General features: G+C 34.7%; 2 protein-coding genes across 6 annotated transcripts in view; one reads left to right on the top strand and one right to left on the bottom strand.

Moving 5' to 3' along the window:
• The window catches only part of HACL1 (2-hydroxyacyl-CoA lyase 1), a 46267-nt gene that overhangs the window by 2005 nt on the left and 27756 nt on the right, over positions 1 to 16506 (top strand). For 4 of the 5 annotated variants that reach the window (XM_059664013.1, XM_059664012.1, XM_059664015.1 and 1 more), the window contains exons 3-10: positions 3063 to 3103; positions 3706 to 3786; positions 4743 to 4815; positions 6406 to 6483; positions 7614 to 7708; positions 9173 to 9285; positions 12632 to 12767; positions 16182 to 16287. In XM_059664013.1, coding sequence (XP_059519996.1) covers positions 3063 to 3103; positions 3706 to 3786; positions 4743 to 4815; positions 6406 to 6483; positions 7614 to 7708; positions 9173 to 9285; positions 12632 to 12767; positions 16182 to 16287 — 723 coding nt within the window. The remainder of the gene's footprint in view (positions 1 to 3062; positions 3104 to 3705; positions 3787 to 4742; positions 4816 to 6405; positions 6484 to 7613; positions 7709 to 9172; positions 9286 to 12631; positions 12768 to 16181; positions 16288 to 16506) is intronic. The other variant, XM_059664016.1, reaches the window with a different exon arrangement.
• LOC132215588 (dynein light chain roadblock-type 1) lies at positions 14079 to 14748 on the bottom strand. The gene has a single exon (XM_059664029.1). It carries the CDS (start codon positions 14715 to 14717, stop codon positions 14427 to 14429), a length of 291 nt encoding a protein of 96 aa, XP_059520012.1. The 5' UTR covers positions 14718 to 14748; the 3' UTR covers positions 14079 to 14426.

Genomic DNA, 16506 nt, shown 5'->3' with positions numbered 1-16506 from the left:
AAAGATTTTTATAAATAGGTGGATAACATAGTTAGATTTGTACTTTAGAAAGGTAATTTTGTGGCAGTGTAGAGTGTGTATCAGAAAGGCAGCTTGAGCCCAGCTGGTGTGGGTCAGTGGTTGAGCGTCAGCCTATGAACCAGGAGATCACAGTTCGATTCCGGTGAGGGCACATGCCCAAGTTATGGGCTTGATCCCCGGTGGGGGACATGCAGGAGGCAGCCAATCAATGATTCTCTCACATCATTGATGTTTCTCCCTCTCCCTCTCCCACTCTCCTTCTCTCTGTGCTTTGAAGTCAATAAAAAGAAAAAAAAAGAAAGGCAGCTTCAAGCTTTATTAGTCCCCATAAGCTTAGTTGCAGGCCTCCTTAGGTCCCAGGTACTTTGTTGGACACTGGATATGGAGATGGACAGTTCCTGTCCTTGAAGGGCTTATAACCTCGCTGTGGAGATAGACACAAATAAGCCGTTTTATAATAATGTGGTAAGTACTGTGATTGAGATATACCCAGGGTGCTGTGGAAGTCCAGGAAACGATACCCAGCTCATCCTAAGATTTCCGAGGTTTCCTGGAAGAGAGGATGCCAAGCTGTCGTGAAGGATGAATGGACATTAACCAGCTAGGAAGGGGAGGACTGGCTCTTCTGGGGGTGATTCCTAGGTTTGGGCTTGCTTGACTGACTAGGTGGATCATCGTGCCACTGACTCAGATGGGGAATACAGAGGGAAGAGCCAATTTGAAGAGAAAAGGTAATGAGTCCCAATTTGGACATAATGAGTTTGAGATGTCTGTAGGACATTCCCAATGCATGTGCCCCTCAGTCAACCTGACTTTTTGCAGCAGTCAAAGGAAGACTTAACTAGAGAATGTGAGAACAAAAATAAAAAGTACTAGGATCACGAATGAAAAAGGAGACATCACTGTGGACCAATGTGTTGAAGAAGAAATCACAATGGAAATTTTGAATTGAATGATAATGAAAAAATGCCATTGCCAGCCCAGCCAGTGCACCAAGAAGTCATCAGTTCAATTTCTGGTCAAGGCTACATCCCCTGCAGGCAGCCAATCCATGATGCTCTCTCATTGATGTTTCTTTTCTCTCCCTTCCTCTCTCTATAAAATCAATAAAAATATATATTAAAAATGTGATACCAAACTTGTAGCTAAAGCAGTTCTTAGAGGAAATAGTTTCAAATGAATCTATTAGTAAAGTAAATCAAAAACCAATGCTGTAAGTTTACATTTTAAGAAGCTAGAAAAAGAAAACCAAATTAAACCCCAAATTAAAGGAGTAAAATAATAAATAAAAGAGCAAAAATAAATGAAATAGAAAACAAATGAACAACAAAAAAAATCAGTGAAGTCAAAAATTGGTTCTTTGAAAAGATGAATAAATTTGATAAATCCCTAGGAAGACTGATGAAGAATAAAAGAGAAAAAAACACAAATTACTGATATTAGGAATAAAAAGGGCACATTTCTATTGATTCTGAAGACATTTAAGCAATTGTAAGAGGATATATTTTTTATTACCTAGGAGTTTTATTTTATACTTACTAAAATCTATTTAGACATATTTAAGCATGGATTTTTTTTTATCGCACTTGTATATACATAAAAAGGAAAATAAAAGCAGAAATTGATTAAGGTATTCCTAAAATTTCTTTTCATTTAGAGCCCTGGTCCTCTGAATCACTTTGTATACTTATACATGTATGTATTTTTTAATTGTGGTTAAAAAATCATATAAAACCATCTTAACCATTATTAAATGCACGGCTCTTAACCATTTTTGAAGTGTACATTAACATTGTTTTGCAACAGCTCTCCAGAACTTTTTCTAGAGAAACTGGAACTCTGTACCCATTAAATAACTCTCATTTACGCTGCTCCCATAGCCCCTGGCAACCACCATTCTACTTTCTGTTTCTATGAATTTGACTACTTTAGATACCTCATTTAAATGGAATTATACAGTATTTGTCCTTTTGTGGCTGGATTATTTCACTTAGTATAATGTCTTCAAGGTTCATTCATGTAGCATGTGCCAGGACTTCCTTTTTTTAATTTTTATTCTCACTTAAAAAAATTATTTTTATTGTTGAAAGTATTACAGATGTCCCCTTTTCCTCCCCATTGACCCTTTCAACTCCACTCTGGTCCCCTTCCCAGGCCTTGCCCAAATTATTGTCTGTCCATGGGCTATTCTTATATGCATATAAGTTTATTGGTTAGTCTCTGCCCGCCCCCTACCCCTTCCTTCTGAAATACATCACTCTGTTGCATACTTCAATGTCTTAGGATCTTTTTAAAAAATATATATTTTATTGATTTTTTACAGAGAGGAAGAGAGGGATAGAAAGTTAGAAACATCGATGAGAGAGACACATCGATCAGCTGCCTCCTGCACACCCCATACTGGGGATGTGCCTGCAACCAAGGTACATGCCCTTGACCGGAATCGAGCCTGGGACCTTTGAGCCCACAGGCCGATGCTCTATCCACTGAGCCAAACTGGTTAGGGCAGGATCTTTGTTCATCAGTTTATTTTATGTAAGAGGATATTATGAATAAACTAGATCATATGGGCAAATTCCTTGAAAAACAAAAACCAGATTCAGTATCTAAACCATTATTTGAAATTTACAGGTAGAACATTATTTGTTAAAATGGAAGGTTTTCCAATTCCTCCTTTACAATTAAGTTCTAGTCTCTTACTTAATAATAAATTATTAGCCATAGCCGGTTTGACTCAGTGGATAGAGTGTTGGCCTGTGGACTGAAGGATCCTGGGTTTGATTCTGGTCAAGGGCACATACCTTGGTTGCAGGCTCGATCTCTGGCCCTGGTTGAGGCCTGTGTAGGAAGCAACCAATCAATGAGTTTCTCTCACATCGATGTTTCTCTCGCTGTCTCTCCCCCTCCCTTCCACTCTCTCTAAAAAATTCAATGGATACATATCCTTGGGTGAGGATTAACAACAACAAAAAATAAATTATTACGCATGTACGTACTATAAGGATCCCAATATGCTCAAGTCCAGTGTTTTTTCTTTGTAGGCTTGTTACGCTGCCTCTGCGGTTGGATATCTGACAGGCAGGTAAACTAAAGTCTTTGTTTCATTTCTGTTTCTTTTCAAGTCTGTCTTAATCAGAGGTTCCTAAAAAAATGCTTTATAAATGTAAAATGACAAAATGAATTATATGAAGATAACTTTTCCTTGGTGTTGTAACCTTAGAAAGTCATCTAGGATAAAGCATTCAAATTCAATTTTAAAGAGTTGGACAGAACACTGTATTTCAGAATTACTTACAAAGATCAATTGACATTATATTTACTTGTTAAGAAAAATTTTAGACACTTCATTTTTCCACTCACAAATGTCGTCAGCAGTCAAAATTTTACTTCTGTATGTAGTCAACGTGACTTAGCCAGGTATAATAAGAGCAAAATGTGAAGAGGTTAGTGAAACACAATGTGAAGATGATAGGTACCTTATTTCTTGCACGAAGACTAGTATCTTTCTCTTGGTTTTTTTTTTCTAATTCAAAAAATATTTTAATAATTGTTTTACCAATTGTAGAAAAGACCTATATGCCCTTCCTTTGAAGTCCAAGAACGTTACCATGTTTCACTGTAAGTGGTATGAATCAAGTATTGCATTTGACCTATTTTTAATAAAACAAATTGTTTTGCTTTTAGGCCGGGAGTATGCCTTGTTGTTTCTGGCCCAGGTCTCGTGCACGCCTTGGGTGGTATGGCAAATGCAAACATGAACTGTTGGTAATTAGATTGTTATTATTGAAAACATTTTCTTAAGAATGTCAGTGCATGATTTTACATATGGAGCAACTGCTGATCTGGGGTGGGAAGACTTGGAATCAAGTGCTTAAGAGAATGGCTTAGTAAAAATTAAATTAAGAAGAGTGTTAGGAAGAAAGTTTTAAAACTCTCAGTAATTTGTTTATCTAGAAATAAACACTGAATACACACGTGTGCGCACACTTGTGTGGGCAAAAGTAAGTTTACAGTTGTTTGTATGAAAAAAGACATGCAGGTTATGATTACTACAATAGCTTTATTAACTGAAAAGAATGTCACGATGGCAAAAAAAAAAAAAAATCACCCAAAACCAAAACACCTACTTTTGCCCACTCCTGTATATCTGTAAATGTATTTGAATGTGTGTGTAGTTCTCTTTAAGTGAATAATTATTTTTTAAAGATTCCAGATCAGTATGCAAGAATGTATTTAATTCATCTTTTCTTACATAATTGGCAAGACAGTTGAAATTAAAATTTTTATATTTCTTTGACCTTGTCCTTAGTCCCATCTCTGGTACTTTACCAATAAGATCATGTTAAAGGGGGTTATCTTTTCATCAATTCATAAAGTATTTATTTAAAACTCATTATAAAAAAATTTATCCTCCTCTTAATCCTGAGAATAATAGGAAGGGCATAAAAATTCATTTTACATCGCCATGCCTAGAGCTTTAGCATCAGCATCCAAAAGGGGTGGAGGAGAGAGGGGCATGGAAGAAAAACATTTATTATAAATTTCAGATTTTTCTGAAACTGAGGAAGGGTTCTTTCATATTAGGTTATTTTCTAAGTCTTTTAATCTACAGTTTTTAAGGGAAAATTTAATCCTCATTCTATATCTCTATTTTTTAATATTCATTGAGTTTTTAGTATTCATTGGCCACTCTGCTGAGTATTTTACAATTTGAATTTCAGGCCCTTGATTGTGATTGGTGGTTCCTCTGAAAGATGTCAGGAAACAATGGGAGCCTTCCAGGAGTTTCCTCAGGTACCCACCTCTAAGATTTTCCTCTCGAGTTTAGTTACACAATTATACACTTTTAAGATTTGTGGAGAAGAATATTGTATGTCAACTATAAATTTTAAATTAAATGCAAAAAGATTTATGGAGAAGAAATAAAGTCCTGTTTACAAAATAAACAATTCAAACGAAAGAGAGTTACCTGAGGTAATTTAAAGGTAAAATTCCTGAACTATAAGACAATTTCAATATGGATATTAAGAAAGCTTAGGCTCTGCTTAGGAGCAGTCTTCTAAGAAATACACCTTTTCAACAGGCTTTTAAACTAAACATAGGTTCTCCAAAGAGTTAAGAAAATATAGGAATAAAAAGTGTTTTTGCATTATGCCTCTCAGACTTTGGGGAAGTAAAATGTTGAGAGGAAAAATCCTACTCAAATAACTACCAGTAGACTCTGGATAAGTTCATTTTTATTTTGGAGGGCTAAAGGGAAGTATTTGAAAATTTTTAAAAACTTGAAAGAATTTGTCAATGAATGCTACAGTTTTAAGAATTGTTGTAGAAAGCAAATAGGTGAGAGTGAATGATAATTAACACTTAAGATATGAATATATTTGAGCATTTATAGCACAAAGTTAAAACCATTAGGCAAAGTGTGTTGGTAAATTAGGAATCGTGAGAACTTCAAAATATAAACACATAATTTTGTATATGAATTAAACTAGATCTTGATATAAGTTTATGAAAATGTTATATTTTTATACTCTTGAAAGGGAATTGCAATGGTAGATAAGGGCAACAGTTTTTTAGAAGATGCTGATATATGTATTTGAAAAATAAGTAGAGCAGATAGTTATGTAAAAGGAAATTTAAAGTTACTACAAAAACTTTGTAGATGAAAAAAAAAAAAGCAGAAGATAATATCCATTACAAATATTTTTCCCAAAAAGGAAAATAATAGAAGTTTATTAGATGAAATTAAGAGTTTGAAAAAAAAGATCCAAATATCTATTTCTTGTGGAAATACTTAAAACTAAACAACATGATTATGAACAGACTGAAAGTTGGAGAGTAATCTTAATTCTATCACACTTGTGGGACTAAGATTACCAATCATTCTGTAGATTTCATACCAAGTATCAAGAGAAACAGTTTCTGTACAATACTTAAAGTACATTAAGCAGTGAAAAATTAACACTACTGAATTTATATGACCCAAACAGCATACCAACTAAATTGAATATTCCTTGCTGTGGAATTTCTGGGTCCAAGGATATACTCATTTTAATTTTTATAAGACATTGTCAACTTCCCTTGCCATTTATAGTCTGACCAGCAATGAGTGCCTGGTGCTTTCCTTTGCTATGGTAGATGCTGTGTATCATATAAGTTTTTTATTTTTGCAAATGAAAATGGTGTCTTGTTTGATTTGCTTCCTGAATCATAATGAGGCAGAAATTTGATTGTGCTTTGCATAGGCTATTAAGAAATAGTCCAGGTAATACATAGTCTCCATCTTGCCTCGGAACATGAAAGTAATGACAACATTTTGTCTTCCTTCAGAAGAGTAATGTGATCTGTGAACTGAATTTTAAGTGATTTTCTTTTTGCATATAGGTTGAAGCTTGTAGATTATATAGCAAGTTCTCTGTCCGGCCGAGCAGCATAGAAGCTATTCCATCTATTATCGAAAAGGTACAGTATTTAATTACAAGCCCTCCAAGTCAACTGGTTTTTCTCAGTCGCTCATATCTGTGTTATTTTTATTCTCAATTGAATGAGTAATAATTTGGAACATATTCACATAGTTAAAAATGATATTGTTAAAGAGCTGTATACATTTTAATATTTACTGCCACTATATTTAATTATAGAAACAGATAAAATAAGTCACTTTTGAAAAACAAACTTTTTCCTATACTTTAGTTTTTTTAATTATGGAAAAGTAAAAAAAAAAAAGATATAATAGAATCCTGAGTGCCCTTTCTCTTATGCTATTGCAAGATTGTTTTTGAAAATTAGTACTCATGCATATAAAACCATCTCTTAGTTGATTAAACAGCATATTATAATTTTAGTTTACCAACTTAATTTATATGTGAAGTTACATTTGAGCTTTTTCAATACCATGTGTTATAGAAATCATTTGACACATGTTACAACATCACAGTCTCTGCAAACTGCCAAGTCATATGATTAGGAAGCAGGTGAAAGTGCATGTTATGGATATTTGGCCGACAGAGCCTAGTAGATAATTTCTAAGACTAAAGTGTAATAGAATGTCAATTTTAACGGTCTAAGTGAATATTCACTTCCTTATCTTTCTCCTTTTAAACAAAAATCTCTTTTAAAATACAATTGATCCTTGAACAACATGGGTTTGAATTGTGCCAGTCCACTTGTATGCAGATTTTTTTCAATAAATACTGTACAGTACTATAAATGTATTTTTCCTTCTTTATGATTTTCCTAATATATTTTTTTGGTTACTTTTTGAATACAAAAATATGTGTCAATTGACTGTTTATGTTATTGATAAGGTCAACAGTAAGCTATTTAGTAATTAAGTTTTGGGAGAGTCAAAAATTATACTTTTTTATTGCATGGGGGATCGGGGTCCCAACCCCCATATTATTTAAGGGTCAACTGTATATAAAATTAATAGAGTCTACTTCAAATTTAATTAAAATGGTTTATTTCTCCAACTAAGGATATCCAGAAAAATTAAAACTGTTTATTTCACAATTTTAAGTTATCTTTGAGTAAAATATAATAATAAGGATTGAGATTTTTAAAACATTTTCTTCTATTTGTAATAAATTTAGGCTGTAAGAAGCAGTATTTATGGTCGTCCAGGTGCTTGCTATATTGACATACCTGCAGATTTTGTGAACCTCCAGGTCAATGTGAATTCTATAAAGTGAGTAGTAGTTATGCTAGGTTTTTTTCTTAATTGTATTATATGCTTATAATGCTTACCTTGAAAGAAATTTACTTCGCAGTTTATAAGTTAATCTTTTTTTTAAAAAATATTTTTATTGATTTCAGAAAGGAAGGAACTTATTTGAAATTATTCTTACAGTACCCATAGATAATACATTCTCATTAATGTGGTATAGCCACTTAGAGTCGTTATAGTATAAACCAAGAGATGAGACAGTTGAAAATTATTAGAACTCAACATTAAAAATTTTAGTCTGTTTCAGTTATTTAAAAATATTTCAACATCAAATGTTTATTACTTAAATAAACACTGAGTGAACAGGAAGTGTAAAATATTTTTCATTGGCATCTAAGTTACCCCTGGTACACTTGGGTATGTGTACTTGGGTTAATGAATTGCCCTGGGTACCACTTAGTACATTCCTGCTACCATGGACCAAGTGGCCTCCTAGTGACCAAGAGAGAAAGTGGGCATTTCTGTACACTCAGAGGTTTCTAATTGGGAGATTCAGAGCAAAAGGACATCTATTCTGCATAATACCTGAGTATGATATTCAAAATAATATTGGGCAGGGGAAGGAGAGATGAGTCTCAGTTAACTTAACTCTGTAAGCTTTCTTTAAAAAATCTGTAAAGATTTGAATGTCCTTTTTAAAAATTTTTGTATTATAATGCCCAAGTGTTGAACATTATGGTGTTTATTAATTAGAATAAGTGAAATAAAACACTGAGGACTTGATGTCCAGAATTATTTAACTATACAGTTTTAATATTTATTTTACTAATAATATATTATGCTCCTGAAATCTTGACTTACCCAGTGAGTGGAAATATAGTAACGTAGTTAAAAGCATGGACTTTGGAGACAGACCTAGTTCAATCCAGTCTCTGACCCCTGGGCAAATTACCTTACTTTCTGAATTTTTTCCCCCCAATGGTGCAGATAATAGTAATACCTAACCTCATTGTTTTGAAATTTAAGTGAGAATAAATGGCACACAGTAGGTATATTTAATAATATTAGCTTTTAGGATGTTTTTACTATTACTACAACTACTACTACAATGTAAAGCCATTAACTCAAATTTCCTGTCAGCTTGTTTGACTATTAGATGATACTAGTGAATAACTGTTAATTTACTAGATGTGGTAAGGATATTATGTCTACATAGGAGAAACTATCTTTTATAGCTGTATGGGGAAGTTTTTAGTCTTGATGCCTATAATTTACTTTAAAATGGTTCAGGAAAAGAAATCTTTATATGCATGTTTGGGTGTGTACGTGTGAAGCAACTGTGGTAAAATGATAGTAGTTATTGAGTCTACATGCTGGGAATATGGAATTTATTGTACTATTTTTTCTTCCTTTTTATATATTGTATATTTTCACAATACATTTATAAGTTGGTCTCTTTTAATTAACAGAACTCTTTATTTCCAGGTACGTGGAGTGCTGCATGCCACCTCCTATTAGTATGGCTGAAACGTCTGCTGTACAAATGGCAGCATCTGTTATTAGGAATGCCAAACAGCCCCTTCTTATCATCGGGAAAGGTAGCATTGAGTAGAACTCTAAATCTTGCTGGTTTTCGAAAGAATGCTGATTCTGTATTAAGTTGTCTTCTTTATTAACATCTACTTTAATGTTTGAAATTGGAATAAGAGTTCTCTTCATCCAATATAGCGTTACTTATTAGTTTTGAAATCATAGAATTGTTGTAGAATGCCTATTCTTGTCCTTTGAAGGGAATATCACCTATTGCATTTCTTTGGTCTTATGAGTAAAAATGCGTTTTTTTCATTGTAAAATTTTTGTTGTTGTTAGTCCTCACTAGAGGATATTTTTCCATTGATTTTTTTAGAGAGAGTTGAAGGGAGGGGGAGAGACAGAGAAAGAAACATGGATGTGAGAGAGACACATTGATTGGTTGCCTCCCGTATGCTGATTGGGGCTGGGGATCAGGCCTGCAACCAAGGTACATGCCCTTGACTGGAATCGAACCTGGGACCCTTCAGTCTGAGGGCCAACACTCTACCTAATGAGCCAAAACCACCAGGGCATAAAAAAATTTTAATAGAAAATTTTGGAAACTCTAAAATATTAGAAAGAAATCCCTTCATTCAAAAACATTCATTTTTAATAAGTAGTACTTTTCTATTGCTTTTTGGATTGTATATTTTATATATTGTGATCATATTCTACTTAAGTCATTTAACACTATAACATTTTTTTCATGGTCTTAATTTTCCTCCCCTAAATTTAATTTTAATGTCTACTTATGTATATACTAACACTTTACTGGCAAATATTTAAATCTTTGCCAGTTTCTGTTTGTTTAGAATAGCTGTGACAAGCATGTTTGTGCATAAAACTTTTTCCATATTTAGAGTATAAGACAGATTCCCAGAAAGAAAGTTAATTAAGTTAAAAGATATTCATATTTTAAGACTTTTGGTGCATATTGTCAAATTGCTTTCTCCTAAGGTATTGTACCAATTTATACTCCTTTCAGCAGTTTATTACAGTATCCATTCTATGTTCTAGAACTGAGCAGGCTATAAATTACATATGACCATATTAGTTAATTGTCAACTACTAAGGAACTAACTACATAGAAACTGAAAATTACTTTAATGGAAATGGTGGACAACATAAAAAAATTGAAGTCAGAGCTGAGTTGAATGCAGCTATATGATGTAATAGCGCTCTGATCTTGGCAAATAAGTGCTTTGAGTCTCAAGTACCTTACTTGTAAAAAAGATATTAACTATCTCAGCGGTATTGTTATAATTAAATAACACAACAAATAGAAAAAGTTCAGTGGGTGTTAGTTTTCATTCTTCCTCTAACCAATATTCATGAGTGATGATAAGGCCGGGAGTATAGCAAACATTTTTGAGGTAAACAGAGAAATAATGGTCCCCCTACCTATAGGGAAATAGACCTGGTAACCAATATGCAGTATACTCTTAAATGGTGTGTGTAGAGGTGAGGTGGCTTCTCAAGGGAAACAATAGTTGGCTCATGGAGTTACTTGGTTTGGACAGACTACCCAGAAGAGATGACACTGAGGTTACACCTTGAAAAAATGTTTGATAGGTCCCTTAGTGGACAAAGGGAACAAGGGCAGTTTGGGAAGAGAGAACTGGGTGGGCAAAGATACTGCGGTAAGAAGGAGAATACAAGGAAACTTTCTGGATGACAAAAAGGAACTATTTTTCCTCCTATATGTCTGAGAAAAGATTTTTCTAAGGTAATTTTTTTTTAATCCTTGCCTGAGGACATGCTTAGAGAGAGCAAGGGAGAAAGAAAGAGAAACATCTATGTGAGAGGGAAACATCTATTGCAGCGGTTCTCAACCTGTGGGTCGTGACCCCTTTGGGGGTCGAACAACCCTTTCACAGGGGTTGCCTAAGACCATCGGAAAACACATATATAATTACATATTGTTTTTGTGACTAATCACTATGTTTTAATTATGTTCAATTTGTAACAATGAAATTGGGGGTCACCACAACGTGAGGAACTGGATTAAAGGGTCGCGGCATTAGGAAGATTGAGAACCAATGATCTATTGGTTGCCTTCCATACATGCCCTGACTGGGGAATGACCCCACAACCCAGACATGTGCCCTGACTGGGAATTGAACTGGCATCCTTTCGGTGTATGGGACAGTGTTCAACCAACCAAGCCACTCCAGTGGGGCTATGGTAATTTTATGAGGAGAACATTAAATTGAATCTGAAGGTACACTGTACTATTTACTGGAATTCAGTAGAGGATTGTAAGTTCTGAATATGGAGTAATATTCTACTAGCCCTGAAAAAGAGTATAAAATATAAAACGAAGTGGCTAAGACAAAATATAGTGGCCTTGATGACATTAGAAATGAAGTCATCCCTATATTCAAACAGTGAGTTTGAAATGGGGCATATGGCTATTCTGTAGGCACATACGGTAAAAACAAATGCTATGTGGCCCACTTGGGTTAGCCCTGTTGCAGTCACACTGTAGAGCCTGTGAAGAGATCTACAGAACTTTAGAAATGTGTGCTCCTTGTTAGAATGTCCATGCCTAGACTAGGAGATTGCAGTCCACATTAGCTGGTAGCAATGTGTGAGGTTAGAGAGAGCCTTCCCCTTGGAGGGCAAAGTCCTTTCTTAACTACTTGGGCCTACCAGTAAATATAATATGTTTAGGGAATTGTGAGTAGTAATTCAGTAGTACTATAGCATAGAACAGGCAATTGAGAGCAGCAAAGATGTGAGGTGCAATTTTTGTTATGAGCATCCTTTAGGAGAATTGAGAATATTTTTTTAGAATATATTTTTATTGATTTCAGAGAGGAAGGGAGAGGGAGAAAGATAAAAACATTATGAGAGAGAATCATTGATCAACTGCCTCCTGCATGCCCCACACTGGGGATCAAGCCCACAACCTGAGCACATGCCCTGACTGGGAATTAAACTGTGATCTCCTGGTTCATAGATCGACATTCAAAGAGAGCCATGCCAGCCAGGCTAGATTGAGAATATTATTAAAGAAGAAACTAGAAATATAGCTTTTTTTTTAATCCTCACCTGAGGATATGTTTCTATTGAGTTTAAAGAGAGAAGAAGGGAGAGGTATATGCTCTGACTGGGAATCAAACTCTTGACCCTTTGGTGCACAGAATGGCATTCCAACCAACTGAGCCACACTGGCCAGGGCAGAACTATTGCTTTCTTAAACATTTTTAAATACCAAAGATAAAAACCATAATCATTTGTTTTGAGTTTAAGCCTGTATAAGCAGGAAAAAATTTGAGAAGTTTTAAAAGCAATTTCACATGAACTGTTTTAAGGGTCAGAGTATCTGTAGCTTAACTGACTTGTCCAATACATTTGCATTTCTTATAGGTGCTGCTTATGCCCATGCAGAGGAGGGAATCAGGAAATTGGTGGAGCAATGTAAATTGCCATTTTTACCCACCCCCATGGGAAAAGGTGTTATCCCTGACAATCATCCAAATTGTGTAGCTGCTGCCAGATCCAGGTGCGTAACATTCCAGATTTTAATTACTAGTAAATACAGAGGCTTGGCAGATTTTAGGCTAATTTAAATTATTATGTGACTTTAATGAATCTAGGAGTTCTGAAATAATCATGTAATTTTAAGCATACCTGTTTATTTTTAGACTTTACAGCACTTTTAAGATATTGTTCACTACCTCCTGAAACTTATGATTTCAGATGAGACATTTGCAGTCATTTGAATCATTGTTTCCCTATAATAAAATATGTTGTTTTTCTATGTCCACTGTCAAGATTTTTTTTTTTAAATATATTTTATTGATTTTTTACAGAGAGGAAGGGAGAGGGATAGAGAGTTAGAAACATCAATGAGAGAGAAACATTGATCAGCTGCCTCCTGCACACTCCCCACTGGGTATGTGCCCGCAACCAAGGTACATGCCCTTGACCGGAACCGAACCTGGGACCCTTGAGTCCGCACTGAGCCAAACCGGTCAGGGCAAGATTTTTTTTTACCTTTGGTTTTCAGCAGTCTGATTATGATGTGTCTGGACATGGTTTTCTTTTGGTTTATCTGTTTGGTGTTTTCTGATCTTCTTGAATCTGTAAATTGGTGTCTTTCACCAAATTTGGAAAGATTTTAGTTATGATTTTTTTCAAATATTTTTGTACACCAATCTCTTTTCCCCCTTTTGGAATAATACAAATATTAGCCATGTTGATAATGTCCTATAGGTCCCTGAATATCTGTTCAATTCTTTTTAATCCTTTTATCTCTTTTATATTTTCTGTTTGTCTGCTGAAAACTTTTATTTTTCTATGTATTTCAAGAGTATTTCTGTTTACCTTATGTAACATAGTTATAATAGCTACTTGAAAGTCTTTTTTACTAATGCCAATGTCATCACAGAATTAGCATCTATTTTATTTTATTTTTTTAAAACATATATTTTTATTGATTTCAGAAAGGAAGGGAGAGGGAGAGAGAAAGATAGAACATTAATGATGAGAGAGAATCATTGATTGGCTGCCTTCTGCACACCCCCTACTGAGGTTCGAGCCCACAACCTGGGCAAGTGCCCTGACCAGGAATTGAACCTTGACCTTTTGGTTCACAAGTCATCGCTCAACCACTGAGCCACACCGGCTGGGCTCATTATCTTTTCTTTTGAGAATTGTTCACATTTTCCTATTTGTGTGTGTGTGTGTGTGTATTAATTTTGGATTGTATCCTGGAATTTTGAATATTATGTTGTGAGATGCTAGGTTGTATTGAATCAACAATTTCAAGGGTTTTAGAGTATCTATAATAAATCTATTTTTCCGCTTGTAGTTTTTTTTTTTTTTTCAAGTTTCAGTTATTTTTAGTTAAAGAAAAGCAGCCTTTTCCAAGGGCAACAAAGTGAACTGAACGTCAGGAGGAAGCAGGGTGTGGGCCTCTCATAAGCTCTTGTTCCGAAACCTGGACTTGAGGGAAGAGCCCTCCTGGGAACTCAGGGGAACTGGCCAGCAGAGGGATGCCTTTGGTGGGTGGGGTGGAGCTGCAGCCCACACTGGTCACTGGATTGGTCTGCATGGGCTCTAAGGTGATTTCCACCTGCCAGTTGGTTGACATGATTAACACTATTATTCTTGGGGGGGCATTAAATTAAGAAATGATGCGTGGAGCCAAGAGAGCGGCTTATTCAGTTGGATTCTGGATCACAATCAGGAAGTAGTCTTTATCTGGTGCAACCATAATTTCATTTTTCTTAGAGCGAATTCGAAGGAAAGTGAGGTCATTCTGGGGGTCAATTTCACGCACGGTGCTCCGGGCCTTCAGGATGAAGTTGTGCATGAGGTTGGCGTACTGGGTGGTGGTGGGGTTGTCCATGGTGCTCTTGATAGGAATGCCTTCTGTGTTCACCACGATGATTCCCTGCACTCCCTTCTGGCTCTGAAGTCGCTTCAGTGTCTCCTCCACTTCTGCCATTTTGGACGGATAGGGTAGCTCCGCGTCGTCAACACTCTTCCGCTTGTAGTTTTTATCAATTTGTTAAATTGGGTCCACAGGACCAGTACAGTATGTGAAGATAGCTTTTTTGAATATATACTTGAAATTATAACTGAATTTCTGTGAAAAATAGGCTATACCACCGAAGAAGACAAAAGCAAAAACAAAGATTCTCTATGACAAAAGATAGGGAAAAGGGAAATAGCCGAGAAGCAGAAAAGAAGTTAAAAAAAAAGAAAAACCACCCACAACAATCATGATAATAAATTCTCCTGGAAAAAGACAGAGACATTCAGATTGAATCACTAATAATAGCAGTTACATGCATTATAAGAACCACATCTAAAACAAAATAAAAAGAAGCAAAGATGTATGAGGTAAACAAAAAGAAAGCAAGGGTGGCTATATTAATATCAGTGTGGATATAAAAATAATTTAAAAATTAGAAGTTATATTGACAGAAATATTAAGATTTATAAAATAAAACTGTTAGAAATTTACTTGGTATAATTTTTAAAGCAATTCAGAAATGTGAATCAGTCATCTTAAAAATATATGCTTCTAGGAATCAGTATGAAGTGTGTACTAAGATTTAATAGCCCTGGTTGGTATGGCTCAATTGGTTGAGCGTCATCCAGTGCACTGAAAAGTCTCAGATTTGATTCCTGGTCAGGGCATATACCCAGGTTATGGGTTCCATCCCCAGCCAGGGTTGTACAGGAGGCAGCCAATCAATGTTTTTCTCTCTCTTTCTCTGTCCCTCTCCCTTCCTCTCTCTAAAATAAAAGAAAACACACACACCACATTTTATTTTTAATTTAAGCATAAAATGTGCAACCCATTACTATTAATAACAAAGAAAATATCCAACAATCGAGAAAAGGGTTAATAAATTTAATATATGTGTTCAGCAAAACATGTAGCCTTTAATTGAATTTAAGAAGAATTTAATGACAAAGGAAAATGTTTATATAAGCAAAAGTGCATGAGACAGTATTAAATAAGCTCAACTATGTATCAATATACTTGCATAGAAAAAGAGACTAGATGAAAATAATGCCAGGATAGTAATAATAATTTATAAGTTCATATTATTATTGGGTGCTTTTGGTTTTTTCTTTATACTTTTCCTGCTTTTTCCAGATTAGCCACAGTGGACTTGTATTAATTTTTCTAATGGTAAAAAGTAATAAATGAAATAGAGTATAGATACAGTCTTATGGTAATATTTTTCTACTTATTTCATCTTTTATATTACTATTTAAATAGAAGGACATCATAAATTATTTTAGATTGAAAGATCAAATTTACCATAGAAGCTGATTCTGAAGACTAATATAAGTTCCCAATTATTTAGACTTTTCCAAATACTTTAGAAATTAATCTTATATTAATCAAATATGGATATACTTTTTGTGTCATCAGAAATTTTCTTTTTAATAGGGCTTTGCAATTTGCTGATGTAATCGTGTTATTTGGTGCCAGATTAAATTGGATATTGCATTTTGGACTGCCTCCAAGATATCAGCCAGATGTGAAGTTTATCCAGGTACCCAGAGAAGACAGATTTAAAGTCAGAGATATTTGTAGTTCAATGTTCTCCCTCTCAGCCATTATCAGCTCTGCTCTCTTTTTGGCTTTTATAAAGAACCATTTCCCTTTTTATAACAGTAGAATTTTATACATTGTCTAACATAATTACAGGTACCAAAGCAAGCTGCCTTTTCAAGCCTATGAAACAACGTACCACTTTACTTCTAACCAAAAA

This window comes from Myotis daubentonii, chromosome 14, assembly GCF_963259705.1.
Source record: "Myotis daubentonii chromosome 14, mMyoDau2.1, whole genome shotgun sequence".
NCBI classification, from domain to species: domain Eukaryota; kingdom Metazoa; phylum Chordata; class Mammalia; order Chiroptera; family Vespertilionidae; genus Myotis; species Myotis daubentonii.
The sequence above is the reverse complement of the archived record's forward strand: the minus strand, read 5'-3'. Positions and strand labels throughout refer to the sequence as shown.